Source organism: Plecotus auritus, assembly GCF_963455305.1.
Source record: "Plecotus auritus genome assembly, chromosome: X".
Taxonomy (NCBI): Eukaryota; Metazoa; Chordata; class Mammalia; order Chiroptera; family Vespertilionidae; genus Plecotus; species Plecotus auritus.
The window spans coordinates 54,417,185-54,434,944 of NC_137784.1; the positions used below are offsets into that span (position 1 = coordinate 54,417,185).

Genomic DNA, 17,760 nt, shown 5'->3' on the forward strand with positions numbered 1-17,760 from the left:
AGTCTAGGAAACAGAGAAAATAAGTGTGTTTTGTCATAATTAACTCCCAGAAGAATGTTTACATAAATGGCATCTTCCAATCATAATTGGATGCAGAGCATTATGGTAACAAACCAAAAGTTTAGTATAAATAGGAATGTGGGAAGTTTATGACTGTATATTAATGAAGTTCAAGAGGGAGTTGCAAACTCAAGTCTAATTCTGGGCAGACATCAGTAGTACATGAGGGAAGTTAGAAATCCACGACTAGGCTCTCTGAATCCCAGAACTGTATGGAGAAATGGGACTCAGAGGATTAGTCATTAGACATTCAGGGCAGAAGAGAGGGGATTCAGAGCTTAGCCAAAATTCAATGTCTACATGACTGGAATAATAATGGTAACAAAAATAAAAGGATTTCTACAGTGGAGGGGAAGATGGGCTCAGGTTTTAGACATGCTGAATTTAAGGTGAAGCTAGAATGTCTACAGGAAACTAGTTTTTTATTTCAGCTATGGTTGACTGGGGTCAATCTCTTATTCATTTGTTGTTTTTACAGATGGCCCTGATGAATTTTTTCTTCCCTGAAGAAAAGTCATACACTGAAGCAGAAAGTAGGCGTGTCCGTCGCAATAAAAGAAGCAAAAGCAGTGAAGGAGCAGATGGTAAGTCTACTTGGGTGATCTTTTATCATATCTCAGTTAATGTGAATACCATTCTGATAACTAGCTTCACAAGCGTGCTTCACCATCTAATAGATTGTTCACAGACCCAGAGTCACAGAAGAAGATTTTTTAGTCTAGCCTACCCATCAGTCATTTCACATAGAATTGATTAAACAGAATCCTCTCACCTGCAACTCCAGATAGCTTCAGTTCTTTCACAGTATGTCTAAGAGCCATAGCAGCATTTGTATATCTCAAGAGCACCCTCCATAAGGACCTCATCTCTCCTGGGGACATCCCATATCTACTAAGGCCACCAAGAGGATTCAGTGCTATTCTTGGAATTGACATAGTGTTGTGCCATGGTGGTACTTACACGATATATTCATTCCAATGATAAGCATGTCAATATTAGTATCAGCTACCATGCTCAAATATGAACTAGAGCTTCTAGATCTTGTTTGTAAGTACCTTAAGGGCAGGAATTTATTTCTCTTTGTATAACCAGAGAATCTAGACTAGTATTTGGCAAATTGTTGGTATTTATAATATAAGTTGATGGTGTTTATTGCCCCTTCAGCTAGGTTATGATGTGCCATGAAAATGATTCCTATTGAGGGTAAAATAGATTTGAGTCAACTAGCAATGCATTTTGTGGGGCATAACAAGATGTTGAGCTAGCTCCTGGGCAGGGTCTTTGAATCACCCTATTTCAATATTACTCTGTCAATTGATAGAACACTACTTCTTTGGCACAGTAGTTTGTAGAATGCATAGCTCGTGGCTGCTGCAAAGCCATCTGGATTCAGAGATAGCATGTGCTGGCTACCTCTGCCAAAGATATATGTCTGGGGGTTACAAAGAACTATAATTTTACATAGATGAAAATGAAATTTTTAAGTTGACATTTGTCAACGTGAGTAAGGGCCAATAATGGAGGCAATTCCAGGAAGCATGTGCTATTTAAGAAATGGGGCTAGGACTTTGTCTGTAGGGGCCAGAAGAAACAGAACTGGATGAAATCTGAAAAAGAGCTCAGAACAAGGACCCTATAATAAAAAAAAAGACAGGGAAATAAGACAAGTGGAATGGTAGTCAATGGAGGTGGCAGCAGCATTGAGCCCTTGAATGCGGAACTGGACCAGTGGGGCTATTCTCTAAAGCAGACACTTTGCATACAATTGATGACCAAGTTTAAGCCTAGGCAATGTGGTCCAGGAAGTAAAAGTCAACTGTTATTCACTTGCAACCAGTTTCCTGGAAGTCTTCAGAAGGCTATGTTAAAGCTGAGAACTGACAGCCATGGGCCCTTTCCTCTCCCAGTTACCTCACCTTTGATGCATGTAGGTCTTTCCACCTTTGACTTTCCCCCTGAGGCTGTTCCCAATACCATGAAATCTTTCATATTCCCTAATTGCTAAGAAGGAGAGGAGAGAGATGGTAAGAATAATATGACCTTCCTCTCCAAGTGGGAAGTCCAATTGTTTTTTGTTTTTTTAATAAATTTTATTGATTTTTCACAGAGAGGAAGGGAGAGGGACAGAGAGTTAGAAACATCGATGAGAGAGAAACATCGATCAGCTGCCTCCTGCACACCCCCTACTGGGTATGTGCCCACAACCAAGGTACATGCCCTTGACCGGAATTGAACCCAGGACCCTTGAGTCTGCAGGCCGATGCTCTATCCACTGAGCCAAACCGGTCAGGGCAGTCCAATTGTTTTTAAAGTTTACCTCTTCCCTTGGCCTCCCATTTTTTCTGTTAAAGAAGGCAGCATCTTCCACTTTCCTAAACCACTTTATTTGGATCTGGATACCAACATCTTTGCTTCTGATCTTTCTTAGAGTGTTTATTCTGTTTTGATACAAACTAGTTTTTTTTCTGGCAAAGTCTAAAGCCTCTCACTAGTTTTTAGCACTTCTAATCTAATTTCCTCCTGATCTGATACTCTAGTCAGTCACTATACTCTAGTCACTTTGTGCCAATCACAGATATTTTTCATGAAGCAGTAAACTGGGAGGAATCTAAGAGGCCCTGAGAGTTAGGAGTAAGGAATGTCTGAGAGACCTGGGATTTTATTAGGTTTCCAGCCTTTCATCTGGGAGGCTATACAACCATTTCTTTAGATGTGCTGGATTCTCCAGTGAGTTAAAGAGTGACAAGCCAATCTAAGTCTCCTTTATTTTGGAACTATTCCTGTCACTCTGTTAAGTGTATGCTATATTTATTAAATGCATTTATCAAATATTTACTGAGAAAGTATTTGTGTAATACCAGAATGGAAATACCGTAAGACTATTACTGTCTGTTTTGTTTACTTTTATATCCCCAGTGCCTAGAAAAGAACCTGGTACATAGTATATCCCCAATAAACATGTCTTATTGCCCTCAAGACCTTAACTTCCAATGTAAAGAGACAGGCAGTAAACAAAATTGGTTGTGGAGAAAATATAGCAGGGCAAGAGGGAGAGAAAGTGATGGGGTGTGTTATAATGTGGTCAGGGGTGGTTCCTCTAATAAAGGAACAATTGAGAAGAAATCTGAATAAAATAAAGGTATGAGCCATGCAAACATTTGGGGATGGGCAGAGGAGGAGAGAATAAACAATACAAATGTTCTGAAGCAGAAGAATACTTGGCATTTTCTAGAAAGATAAGTGTGGCTGAGAGCAGAGTGAGCAAGAGAAAGAGGGAAGTAGATGAAATTGGAGAGCAAAGTTCAATCTAGAACCTTGTAGGCCAAGGTAAGGACTCCAACTTTTACACTGCCTGAGAGGGAACCGTTGGAAGATTTTGAGCAGAGGAATGACAGGATTTGACTTATGTTTTAACAGAATCCCTCTGGCTGCTATATTGAAAATAGGTCCAGGAAGAAGGACAGAAGCAAGAAGACTTGTTAAGGGAGGATAACAATAATTTAGGCAAGAGATGATGGTGTTTTAGACAAGGATGGAGGCCATATGGGTGGTAAGTGGTCAGATTCTGGAGAGATTTTGAAGGAATAGCTGACAGGATTTTGGAGTTGATTAAATAAGGTGCATGAGAGACAGAGAATAGCCAAGGAGAACCCCAAAGTTTTGGACATAAGGGAATTGCCATTTCTGAGATGAGAACAACAGGGGAAGAACAGGGTAAAGGGATGTAGAGAAGGAATCAATAATTCAATTAGGCATGCTCAGTTTGAGGGGCCTGATAGATAACCAGGCAGCCAGAGACTGGCTGGCATTGCTCAGTGGCCCGCCCACTGAAGGATTTCGGATTCAATTCCCTGTCAAGGGCACATACCTGGATTGCAGATTCAGTCCCCAGCCTGGTTGGGTCAAGTGCAGGAAGGAGGCAATTAATCAATGTGTCACTCTCACATCGATGTTGATGTTTCTCTCCCTCCTCCTCCTCCTCCTTCTCCTCCTCCTCCTCCTCCCCCCTCCTCTTCCTTCTTCTTTTCTCTCTCTCTCTCTCTTTCCCCCTTGCCTTCCTTCCACTCTCTTTAAAAAATTAATGGAAAAAAATCTCCTCAGTGAGGATTAACAAAACAAAACAAGGCAGCCAGATATGTAAGTCTACACCCTGTATCACTATGTCTCAAGACAATGATCTGACTCTGTTCTATAAAAGTAAAGAACTCATTGAAGAACTGAGTCAATCTAGAAACCATCTGAACAGAGCAAGAAGTAGTATGGGAGAGGTTGGTCAGAGTGAGGTGAGTTAAGGCCAAAAATAAAAACAAGCACATGTTGATTCTAAATTCACAAGTTATTTGATATATTAAAAAATTAGTTACCCAGCTCAGGTTTGCTTCCCAAGCATCAAAGAAAAAGCAATTTACGTAGACCATGACAGAGATTTCAGGAAGAAAGCATTTTTCTAAAGTAAAAAATGGAGATAAGTTTAAAATCAGAGCAGGAAAAAATCGGTTCTAGCTCCTTGCAAAATTTTGTGACCTGTTACTATCCTTTAATTTCACTTCAGTTCCCAAAATTTTCTCATTATTAACAAGCCTTCTAGGCACTGCAAGAAGGAGTGTAAAGATGAATAAGACCCTCAGAGAACTTTAATGAGGTAGCACATACATTGATAGGCAACAGGTAAAAAATGAAGCAAAGGCCTGGCTGGTGTGGCTCAGTGTTTGAGCATTGACCTATGAACCAGAGGTCACAGTTCGATTCCCGGTCCAGGCATGTACCTGGGTTGCGGGCTCGATCCCCAGTGTGGGGAGTGTAGGAAGCAGCCAATCAATGATTCTCTCTCATTGTTGATGTTTCTGTTTCTCTCTCCCTCTCCCTTCCTCTCGGAAACCAATAAAAAATATTTTTTTAAAAAAATGAAGCAAAGATAGGGTGGGGGAAGTACGTCCTGGAGTTTCACCTTACATGGCATCAGTACATAGAAGGCACTCAAACATTTGGTAAATGAATGATTGAGCAAAAAATGGAGGAAGGGAATCTATATTTTCTATCTAGGAACTACAGATACTGATTTTGATGTTCTTCACTAATCCCTGTGTGAGAAAACATTTTTTCAAAAAAAATGAGGAAATGCAAGGGATGTGGTAGTGATCCTTAGAAGCATGCATAAGTTCACTAGGAATAAATCAGAATACAGAAATCTATTTTTCTGTCTTCAGGAAAAAATATCTTTGGCTACTAAACTAGATAATTGAGGCATAACATAGGGATAGTCTATTTTGCCTTTAGCATGTTAGTGGCTATATCCAGAGCATATCCAAATTTTCTGACCCACTATTCAAGAAACAATTGCATTTGTCTCAGTATTTTCATTTGGATTATTCCATAAATGAAGGCTTTGACTAGGAAGCAGGAGTCCCAAACACAGGGCTAGTTCCCCTCTAATATAAATCTTGGCACTTTATAACTTCAACTCTTAGAAAATAAGTGAAGTCTTTTTCTTTACTACACCTTGGCCTTAAATTCACTGTTTCTGTTTTGAGTTGGCCAAAAGTCTTTGATACAGGTTTTAAGTTCATTTTTTGCTAATTATACAGTTGTTGTTGTTCTTCAAGGAAAATATGATCCCTACATTGTAGGTGCTGTGAGTCCTGGAAACCTGTGCCAGGATTTCCTGCTGAGACCCATCCTTGTGAATTATTACTTGTTTCTGAAGTAATAATAGCTCTAGGTGGCTTGCTTGGTCATCTCTCACAGGGTACTCTACAAATCTTCAGAACTTTATTTTCTAGTTAGAATGAAATGTGGAATATATTCGGAGAGTCAGGAGATCTTAGAATCAGATAATATGAATCCAAAATTCCCATGGAGCTAGTTTCCATATTTTAGAAATATTATAAAACCATTTGTTCTCTTCCTGTAGGAGCATTTTCAGGAATCAATCAAAATATTAGTATCTTTCCACATCCACCTTCTCCCCATGTTTCTGTCCTAGTAAGACAATAAAAATAAACGTGCAGTATGATATAATAGAAAGGATACTAGACTGAGTCAAAATTTCTGGATCCAAAAACAAAAACAACAACAACAAAATTTCTGGATCCCAATCCTGAAATCACTGCCACCTTACCAGTCATGTGACCTTGGAGGAGTGATATCCCTCTGAGCCTCAATTTCCTTAGCTATAAAATGGAGATAATTATCCCTGCTTGCTTCATGTATTTGTTGTGGTGATCAGAAGCATTAATGTATGAAAAAAATGCTTCAGAAATTATTAACTGCTAATACTACATTATCTCTGGGAAATAAACATAAAAACATTATCTCCCAGGCATTTTAAGCACTCATTCATTAATTTCTGGATAACCATTATTATTCCTGTAAAGATACTCCCTTTCAGTCAGATTGTCCTTTTTTATACTTACTAACTAGTGACCCGGTGCACAAAATTCATGCACATTAAAAGGGGGTTATTTAGAGAAAATATTTTAATATTGCTATTTGCCCTTTCTCTATAATAGAAGTGTCAGAGATGAAAGAAAATTAGTAAAATGTATATGAAAATCTTCCTCCTGGCAGAATCTGGGGCACACCACGGGACCCAGAATCAAGTCCTTGCCCACCCGTGGCACCTCAAAATCAGCGAGACTCAGACCCAGCCAGCCCCACCCCCATTGGGTGAGATCCAGACCCAGCCGGCCCACCCCTGTCAAGCCCCGCCAGGCAGGGGGCACAGCCTCAGGTCCCTTGGCCTGGTGCCGGGTGGGGGATGCAGCCTTAGGTCCCGCATCAAGCCCTGCCGGGTGGGGGGCACGGCCTCAGGGCCCTTGTCAAGCGCTGCAAGGTGGGGGGCACAGCCTCAGTTCCCCCGGCCCGGTGCCAAGCAGGGGGCTCAGCCTCAGGTCCCCCCTCAAGCCCCACTGGGTTGGGGGGTGCAGCCTCAGGGCCCCATCAAGCCCCTCAGGGTTGGGGGTGCAGCCTCAGGTTCCCTGGCACATGCCAGGCAGGGGGTGTAGTCTCAGGTCTCCCAGTGCACCCTCAGGTCCCCCGGCCCAGCGCCGAGATGGAGGGCGTGGCCTGAGGTCCCTTGGCCTGGTGCCAGGGTGGGTGGCACGGCCTGCGGTCCCCCAGCCTGGGGCAGGTAGTGCACCTTGATGTCCCCCGTCAAGCCCCGCTGGGTGGGGGATGTGGCCTGAGATCCCCTGTCAAGCCCCACCAGGCGGGGGGATCAGCCTGTGGTCCCCGGTCAAGCCATGCCAGGCAGGGGGCACAGCCTCAGTTCCCCCGGCCTGGCGCTAGGAGGGAGGCACAGCCTCAGGTCCCCTGTCAAGCCCCGCTGGGTGGGGGGCACAGCCACAGGGCCCCCGTCAAGCCCCACTCGGCAGGGGGTGCAGCCTCAGGTCCACGGCCCAGCGCCAGGCAGGGGGAGTGCAGCCTCAGGTCCCCCAGCACCGGGGTGGGGGGCGCAGCTTGAGGTCCTCCAGCCCAGTGCCAGGGGAGAAGCCTTCCCTTCCTTCTCTGCTCATAGTTCTTTCTAAAGGTTAGACTGGAATGGGTCATTCTCAACTCAGATATAAGAGATTCAAAATCATTTCAGGGTTTTTTTCAAGGTATACACACCCCTGGAAATTCTGACCATTTTGCACACCAGGAAGAAACCTATAATGAGGTACTATTGCTGAAATGATTATGTCATACTAGTAGCCTTGCGCACGAATCCGTGTGCCAGTAGCTCTCTGTGGGGCCTGGCCACTCCACGCCCACTGCCCAGAGGCTCTTTGCAGCCCAGAGGCCCATCCGTATCTGGGCACAGAACGCTTGCCTTGTCGCCACGGCAACGAAGCAAGCATTCTGCCAGGCTGCTCATGCTGCTTGCTCTAAGCGGCCGCACCCCTCCCCCCCCGGGACTGGGGGACTCTGGCAGGGCTGAGAGGACTCGGCGCCGCCATCTTGTGGCTATGGGCGCTTCCATCTTTGTGACGGAGTGATGGTTAATTTGCATATTACCCTTTTATTAGATAGGATATCTCAGATATATAAGGGTAAGAAATAGATGGTCTTATTGTTTCCTTCCAATTCTGTTATAATTTGCTCCTAATTATTCCTGATTTCTATCTATACTAATAAAAGGGTAATATGCTAATTAGACCAGTTGTCTTCCAGACATCCTTTTGGACAAAGCCATGGTGGCAGGGGCCGAGGCATAGGTGGTTAGGGGTAATCAGGCTGGCAGGGGAGGGCAGTTAGGGGTGACCAGGCTGGCAGGGGAGGGCAGTTAGGAGTGAACAGGCCAGCAGGGAAGGGCAGTTAGGGGCGACCAGGCAGGCAGGCAGAGGTGGTTAGAGGTGATCAGGCAGGCAGGAAGAGGCAGTTAGGGGTGATTAGGCAGGCAGGCAGGTGAGCAGATAGGAGCCAGTGGTCCCGGATTGCGATCCCACAGGGATCGGGCCTAAACTGGCAGTCAGACATCCTCTGAGGGGTCCCGTATTGGAGAGGGTACAGGCCGGGCTGAGGGACCTCCCCCCATGCACAAATTTCGTGCATCAGGCCTCTAGTAATATAATAATAGCTAAGGTAGTTTTAGCCACTTACATGTAGTCTGGATGATTAAATACTCAGAGTTTCAGTTTGGATGTTCAAATGAGCCTTTTCATTAGTGTTCATGAAGAGGCTCAATAAGGATTAAGAGCATGCATATTGCTTCAAGAAGTGTTGGATAAGCAGTGAACTGCCAGCTGGCTTCGTTGTGTATCGCTCCTCCAAATATCACAGGCAGATGTAGATGTATAGGCAGACAGCTCCTGTTGGCACTGTAGTGTATTACTTATGCAACCCTCCCTTATTCTAGATTCTACACCTAGACCTACAGGGCCTCCTCTGTCTCACAGGTGGGGAACTACTGCAGCTTCTTTTTTTCCCATTCATTCATTTAATAAATGTTTATTAAATACCAACTAGTTATTGAACAAATGTTTATTAACCACTGCTCAGAACACTAGGGACACAGTGGTGAACAAGATTAGTCCCTACCCTCATTAAACTCAGTTTGTTCAACATAGTATAGTAAGTGGTATAACAGAGTAAACACAGGGTACTATGGGACATGTAAGCACCTGATCTAGACCTTGGAGTTAAGGGAAGATCTCCTAATTGGGTAGCATCTGAGTTGCAACCTGACCAGTGCTAAAGAGTTAGCCAAATGAAGATTCAAGGGAAAGGTAAACTAGGCAGAGAGAACATACATGTAGGAAGGCTTAGAATAAAGGGGAGCTTGGCTCATTTGAGGAACCAAAAGAAGTTTGTATGGTTAGTATAGATTTATAAAGGGGAGGTGACAATAAATGAGTTGGCCAACAGGGTCCAAATCATGCAGGAATCCAGTCTGTGGAACATAGAAACTTTTCTAAATGCAATGGGTAAGCAAGCACAGGATCAATGTCAAGAATAGATTATACGGCAAATATCTTAACATTCTAAATGCATATACTCTGATTGAGCAATTCTACTTTTACTGCTAGATATATTCACATGTGGGAAAACATTTACCAATGATATTCTTTGCTGTATCATTTGTAATAGCAGAGAAGTGGAAATAACCTAAATATCCATTATTTAGAAAATGATTAAATAAATTATGATAAATCTATAATTGGTAACTCTGGGGAAGAAAACTGAGTATTTGATGTGGGGGTGGGGAGAGAGTTAACTTAATTTCCAAGATTCTATATCTTTTGAGTTTTTTTTAAATATCTACATGTACTACTAATTTAAAATAAATAAGTTTAATTTTTTAAGTTAATAAAATATTCATACTATGCCATTTCCCTATCACTGAAATCTATTATCAATAATTTTATATTGTGATACCATCTCATGCTAATGAAAAGGTGAAACCCATATATTTTTGGAAAGAATATAAATTGTTTTTCCCAAGCTTTATTGAGGTATAGTTGACAAATAAAAATTGTACATATTTAAAGTATACAATGTGATATTTTATACATTGTGAAGTGATTACTACAATCAAGCTAATTAACATTTTGTCACCTCACATAGTTACCTTTTTGTGGTAAGAACACTTAAGATCTAATCTCTTAGCAAATTTCAAGTGTAATATACAGTATTATTAACTACTAGAGGCCTGGTGCACAGATCCGTGCTCAATGAAAGGAAATTAATTAGAAGAAATATTTTAGAGGCTGGGGAGGGACCGTGGGAGGTTGGATCCAGGGCATGTCCAGCCCATCTCGCCCAGTACTCATTGGCCAGACCCCAGCAGCAAGCTAACCTACTGGTTGGAGCGTCTGCCCCCTGGTGGTCAGTGCGCATTATAGTGACTGGTCGAAAGGTCGAACGGTTGGGCACTTAGCATATTAGGCTTTTATATATATATATATATATAGATGGTCACCATACTATGCATTAGATCTTCAGAATTTATTCATGTTCCATAATTAAAACTTTGTACCCTTTGATCAACAACTCCCCATTTCCCTTAACCCTCCCCCCTCCAGCTCCTGGCAACCACCATTCTACTCTTCACATGCTAAATACATATACTCTGATTGAGAAATTCTACTTTTACTGCTTCTATGAGTTTGACTTTCTTAGATTCCATATAAAAGTGATGTCATGCCACATTTGTTTTCCCGTATCTGATTTATTTCACTTACAGAGGGATTTCTTCCAGGTTCATCCATGTTACAAGTGGCAGCATTTTCTTCTTTTTAAAGGCTGAATAATATTCCATTGTGTGTATCACATTTTTTATTCATCTGTTGATGGACATTTAGATTATTTCTATATCTTAGCCATAATGAATAATGCTACAATGAACATGATAGTGCAGATATCTCTTCAAGATACTAATTTCATTTCCTTCCTATATACACCCAGAAGTGGGATTGCTGGATTGTATGGTATTTCTATTTTTAATTTTTTAGGAACCTCCATTCTGTTTTCCATAGTGGCTATTCCAATTCATAATCCTACCAACAGTGTTCAAGGACTCCCTTTTCTCCACACCCTCATTAACACTTGTTGTCTTTGTCTGTTTTATAATAGCCATCTTAACAGGTGCGGAGTGACCTCTCATTGAGGTTTTTATTTGCATTTCCTAATGATCAGTGATGTTAGCTACTTGTATGTCTTCTTTGGAAACTGTCTAATCAGGCATTTTGCCAGTTTTTAAAACTCAGGTCATTCATTCATTCATTCATTCATTCATTCATTTAGTTTTGCTATTGAGTTGTTTGAATTTCTTACATATTTTGCATATTAACCCCTTATCAGATGTATGGTTTACAGATATTTTCTGCCATTCTGTAAGTTGTCTCTTCACTCTAGTGATTGTTTCTTTTGCTGTGCATAATCTATCTATCTATCTATGTAATTATCTTAATCCTCACCCAATGATATGTTTATTGATTTGAGAGAGAGATAGAGATAGAGATAGAGATAGAGATAGAGATAGAGAGGGAGGGAGGGAGGCAGGGAGGGTGGGAGGGAGGGAAAGAGAGAGAGAAACATGATGTGTGAGAGAAACATCGATCAGTTGCCTCCCATATACTCCCTGTCTGAGGATGATACTGCAATCCACTGTGCCACACCGGCCAGGGCCAAAAGCTTTTTTAGTTTGATGTAATCACACTTGTCTATTTTTGCTTTGTTGTCTGTGCTTTTCTGGTCATATCTAATGTCAACAAGATTTCTCACTATATTTTCTTCTAGCAGTTTTTCTATTTCAGGTCTATATTTAAGTCTTTAATCCATTTGGAGTTGATTTTTTTAAAATAAATCTTTATTGTCCAGATTATTAAAGTTGTTCCTCTTTTACCCCCCTTGGATTCCCTCCACCCAGTTCCCACCCCACCCCATACCCTTACCCCCCACACTGTCCTTGTCCATAGATGTAAGATTTTTGTCCAAACTCTTCCCGCACCCCCCACACCCCCTTCCTCCCAAGAATTGTCAGTCCACTTCCTTTCTATGCCCCTGATTCTATTATATTCACCAGTTTCTTCTGTTCATCAGATTTTTTATTCAGTTGATTTTTAGATTCACTTGTTGATAGATATGTATTTGTTGTTCATAATTTTTATCTTTACCTTTTTCTTCTTCTTCCTCTTCTTAAAGAATACCCTTCAGCATTTCATATAAGACTGGTTTAGTGGTGATGAACTTCTTTAGCTTTTTCTTGTCTATGAAGCTCTTTATCTGACCTTCAATTCTAAATGATAGCTTTGCTGGATAGAGTAATCTTGGTTGTAGGTTCTTGCTATTCATCACTTTGAATATTTCTTGCCACTCCCTTCTGGCCTGCATAGTATCTGTTGAGAAATCAGCTGACAGTCGTATGGGTGCTCCCTTGTAGGTAACTAACTGTTTTTCTCTTGCTGCTTTTAAGATTCTCTCTTTGTCTTTTGCCCTTGGCATTTAATTATGATGTGTCTTGGTGTGGTCCTCTTTGGATTCCTCTTGTTTGGGGTTCTCTGCACTTCCTAGACTTATAAGTCTATTTCTTTCACCAGGTGGAGGAAGTTTTCTGTCATTATTTCTTCAAATAGGTTTTCAATGTCTTGCTCTCTCTTCTTCTGGCACCCCCATAATTCTGATGTTGGTACACTTGAAGTTGTCCCAGAGGCTCCTTACACTATCTTCATATTTTTGGATCCTTTTTTTTTTTTTTTTTTTTTTTTTTTGCTTTTCCAGTTGGGTGTTTTTTGCTTCTTCGTATTTCAAATCTTGGACTTGATTCTTGGGATCCTGTAGTCTGCTGTTGGATCTCTGTATATTATTCTTCATTTCAGTCAGTGTATGCTTAATTTCTGATTGGTCCTCTTTCATATCCTTGAGGGTCTCACTAAATTTCTCAGAGGTTTCTAGAAGATTCTTGAGTAACCTTATAACTGTGGTTTTGCACTCTATATCCAGTATTTTGCTTTCATCCATTTCTTTCATTTCTGACTTGTTTCTTTGTTTCCGCATTTTGGCTGCTTCCCTGTGTTTGTTTCTATGTACTGGGTAACTGCTAAGTCTCTTGAGTTGATAGAGTGGCCTTGTGTGGTAGGTGTCCTATAGGGCCCAGTGGCTCAGCCTCCCCAGTCACCTGAGGTGGACACTCTTGGTGCACCCCTTTGTGGGCTGTATGCACAGTCTTGTTGTAGTTAATCCTTGATTGCTGTTGGTATCAGTGGGAGGAATTGACCTCCAGGCCAATTGGCTGTGATGACCAGCTGTGTCTACACTGGAAAATCTGTTGTGCAGGAGACACCCTTATGGGGAGGACTTGCTTCATTGGGGCTTTGGTGCTCACTGAGTCTGCTCCTTGAGTGTGTCTCTTATGGATGTGAAGAGTTGTAATCTGGTATGGTCTCACACTGACCTCTGAGTACACTGGCTCTTGGATCTCCAAGGAGGTGCACAGTCAGCCACTGTCTGGGGCTGCCAAGCAGGAGATACAGAGACATCTTAAGATTCCTCCTCTTTGTATGGGGTTTGGAAGTGCCCAGACGAGGCCCAGCTGTGAAGCAATGCCGGCCAGGCCTTGGGCTTTCTTTTGGAAGCTCTGAGGCTCTCTGACCCAGCTGCAGTTTGACAGGTTTTAAGCGGAAGGACAGGCCATTTATATGCAAAAGCCAATGCGCTCAGTTTGGGTGGGGTTGTAAATTGGGTGGGGTGGGCTCTCTGGAAATTACCAGGGCAGAGCAAACAGCAATGGCTGCCAGTCAGCCCTGAACTGGAGAAGTCCCCGGTTCTCCGCATCCCGTGTCTCCATGCAGGAACAATGATCGCTGCAAGTTGCTCTAAGAGAAAGCCACCCTTGTGTTCCTGTTCTGCTGCTAGACAGTCCAGTTTCTCCCCGTATGTGCCTGGGTCCCCCAGAGTCTTGCCTGGAACTGGAGTTCAGAGCAAGTGGGAGCTTGTATCTCCCTCCCGATTAAAAGAGCAGCACATCCAGGTGCCAGCACTTGCTGGGCCTCAGGACCTCTTACCAGTCTCCATTCACTTTCTTCACCTCTCTAGTTTCGGAACTTCCACTCAGGCAGCCTTCCTGCAGTTCTGAGTGGTAGTTGTTCTGCCATTTAGTTGTGGTTTTGATCTGGTTGTGAGAGGCAGCAAGTCTATGTGTTTACCTATGCCGCCATCTTGGTTCCTCCTTGAGTTGATTTTTGTATACACATGGAACTATCCAGTTTTCCCAACATAAGAGACTATCCTTTCCACATTGTGTATTCTTGGCATCCTTATTAAAGATCAGTAGCCCATCAATGCATGTATTTGTTTCTAGGCTCTTTATTCTGTTCCATTCCTCTGTATGCCTTTTATTGTGCCACTACCATACTATTTTGATTACTGTACCTTTGTAATATACTTTTAAATCAGCTTTCTTTCTTTCTTTTTTTTTTGCTTATAATAACTAGGGTTATTCTGAAACTTTTGTGGTTTTATATGAATTTTAGGATTGTATTTTTGTGTTTCAGTTGTAAATGCCATTGGAATTTTGATAGAAATTACATTGCATGGCTTTGGGTAATGTGGACGTTTTAAGAATATCAATTCTCCAAATCCAAGGATACAGGATATCTTTCCATTTTTTCATGTCTTTTTCAATTTATTTCATCAGTGTTTAGGATGGTGAATTTTTTCAAATGCTTTTTTGCATCTATTGAGATGATCATATGATTTTTATCCTTCATTTGTGTCACATTGTGGTGTGTCACATTTGAGAATACAAACTGTTACACCATTTTGGGATATTAATCCAACTTTCTAGTAAAATTAAACATTAAGATATCTTTGATCCAGAATTTACAGTTTTGGGAATCTATCCTTCAGAAATAAGGATACCAAATCATAGGTCAGTATGTTTATTATAGCACAATTTTAGTGGCAATACAGGGATAATCCTAGTAGCTATAAATAAGGAAGTAATTGAATAAATTATAACATAGCCATACTATTGAATATTATGCAGTTTAATAGGAATAAGCTAGAGTTTTATGCATGCACCTGAAAGAATAGCCATGTTCCTTTGCTAGGTAGTAAAAAGCAAGTTTCTGAGCAATGTGTGTAATATGACTCCATTTTCATAAAAAAAAGGATATTAAAGCCCTAAAAATGTTTATAGATATAGATATATAGACATGAACATAGAAGCAGATGTGGGAAGCAAAGGCACCAAACTGAATTACTGATTACCTTAGGTGGAAGGAGGTTGGATGGGAAAGGGATAGCTGTTAATCAAGCTATCAACCAGTGGGCCGCAAGTTTGACATGCTTGTGTTAAGTGGTTCTTTATACAGAATGGGGAAAAAGTAGGTTTACAGTTGTGAGTATGTGAAACAGTTTATTCTTATATTATTATTTATTAACTAGGGGCCCAGTGCATTACTTCGTGAACCTTTAAAGGAACTGTGGGCCGTGAGGCTGTGGTGGGCACAGGGGCAGGTTTTGGCCATCCTCCGCACCCCCACCCAGTCCCTCCCGCCATAGCCCCAGTCCCTTTTCTGCCAGTAGCCCTGCTCCCACCACCGCTGCTCCCATGCGCTGATGGCACGGAGTGATTGGGGCTGGAACTAGCAGCAGGTGCAAGTGGGGCCATTGCCAGCAGCAGGTGCGAGAGGCAGCTGCTGCCCCGATCGCCCCTCAGGAGCAGGGGGAGATGGAGAAGTGGGCTGGCAGTCAACTGCTTGCACCCACTGACAGCACCGAGGGATTGGGGCCGGCACTGGATGCCGGCAGTGGGTGCGAGCAGCAGCTCTGGCATGCACCTGGTGCCGGCAGCAGGTGGAGCACCAGGCCGGACTGCAACAGGCAGGAGCAAAGAATTTTCAGTAACCACCAGAGGCTCACCCCAATGGCAGCGACCAGCACCCCACCTTGGTCTGGTGCCCCTGCTCACCTGCTCTACCATCCCACTGTGGCCGATGCCCGCCATGTTCCATGCTCTGCTGCCTGCTGCTGATGGCCGACATGTTCTACGCACACCCACTGGTGGTCAGCACAAATCATAGCAACCAGTTGTTTGGTCCTTCAGTTGTTCCGCAGTTCAGTCTATTTGCATATTAGGGTTTTATATATAAATTATTGTATTATTTTTCATATTAACAACTGTAAACCTAATTTTGCCCCACCCTGCATAATTCTGTTGCAATACAGAAAATGTTACTGTAATTTATTAAAAATGTAATAAAAAGTAGAGAAATTGGTGAGAAAAATGAACTTGTGGGGCGTGAGGGAGATGAAGAAGGCAGTTATGAGGCTACTTCCATGATATACATAAGGAATGATGGTGGCTGAATTAGAATAGTAGCAATGCAGACAGAAGTAGACAGATTTAGTTAGTAGGTAGAAAAAAATAGGACTTGGTGATTTTATTGAAAGGAGAAAAAGAGGAATCAGGGAATCCACCCAGGTTTCTGGCAAGGTGCTAGACTATTCACTGAGATAATAATCAGAGGAGGAAGTGTGGTTTTAGACAGATTGAGTTTCAGGTACCTGTGAGAAATTCAAGAGGAGAAAACCTGTAAGCAGTTGGAGATATGCAGCTGAAGCTCAGGAAAAATATCTGGGCTGGAAATATAGATATGGAGGTCACTAGCTATATTAGAACTCTCTCGGTTACAAGTGACAAATAGCTGGCCTAAACTGGATTAAGATTTTAAAAAGGGGGGGCATGAGGTTTATTGGCTCATTTATCTGTAAAGTCCCTGATGAAGTTGGCCTAAAACATAGCAGAACCCTAGAGCTCAAATGATGTCACCAGGACTTTCTCAGCTTTCCTTTCTATTGGCCTCATTCTTCAGGCAGGTTCTACCCATAAGGTGGCAAAAATAGCTACTAGCATCTCTAGGCTTACATCTTACCAATTTAGCAAGCACAATATAAGGAAGATGTCTTACCCATTCATTGGATTCAGTAAGAAGGATGTTGTTGGCAACATTGGTGAGAGCAATTTTAATACAGCAATAGGGACAGAAGGGTTCAGAATCAAGTCAAATGAATAAGTCAAAAATTACAAATGTAAATGAAAGGGAGGGGGAGAACAAAGTAATAGCTAGAGATTTATTAACCATGTACTATTTCTAAAGTGCTGTGTCATATTACACCCAGGGATATAAAAATACGTAAGATAAGGTTCCTTAGTTCTGGTATGCAAATAGACCAAACAGCGGACTGACCCATGGAACAACTGGTTGCTATGATGCCCACTGGCCACCAGGGGCTCAATGCAGGAGCTGCCCACTGGTGGTCAGTGTGCTCCAACAGCTGGAGCACTGCTCAGCCAGAAGCCTGGCTCATGGCTGGTGAGCTCAAGCGGTGGTGGCAGGAGCCTCTCCCACCTCCAGGGCAGCACTAAGGAGCAACAAGCCAAGCAGTAAGGAATGAGCAGGTGGGTGCTTAGGAGCTAGGGGTCCCGGATTGCAAGAGGGATGTCCAACATCCCCCGAGGGGTCCTGGATTGCGAGAGAATGCAGGCCGGGCTGAGGGACCTCCCCCTCCCCCTGCCCCCACACAAATTTCATGGATCGGGCCTCTAGTGGTCTTCATAAAAGAGAGAATCTTGTAAATGATTCCCAGAAGTGATAAGTACCAATATGGAGGTAGGATGAGATTGCCGTGGAAGCATAGAGAAGGAAGCCACTGAATGGCTGGTCAAATACATTAAATACATTTCCAAGAAGTGCACAAGGGCTGACACATACCAGG

General features: G+C 42.4%; 1 protein-coding gene across 4 annotated transcripts in view; it reads left to right on the forward strand.

The window, feature by feature from the left end:
- EDA (ectodysplasin A) overlaps positions 1-17,760 on the forward strand; it is a 630,489-nt gene that overhangs the window by 505,910 nt on the left and 106,819 nt on the right. For all 4 annotated transcript variants that reach the window (XM_080653532.1, XM_080653533.1, XM_080653534.1 and 1 more), the window contains exon 2: positions 539-644. In XM_080653532.1, coding sequence (XP_080509658.1) covers positions 539-644 — 106 coding nt within the window. The remainder of the gene's footprint in view (positions 1-538; positions 645-17,760) is intronic.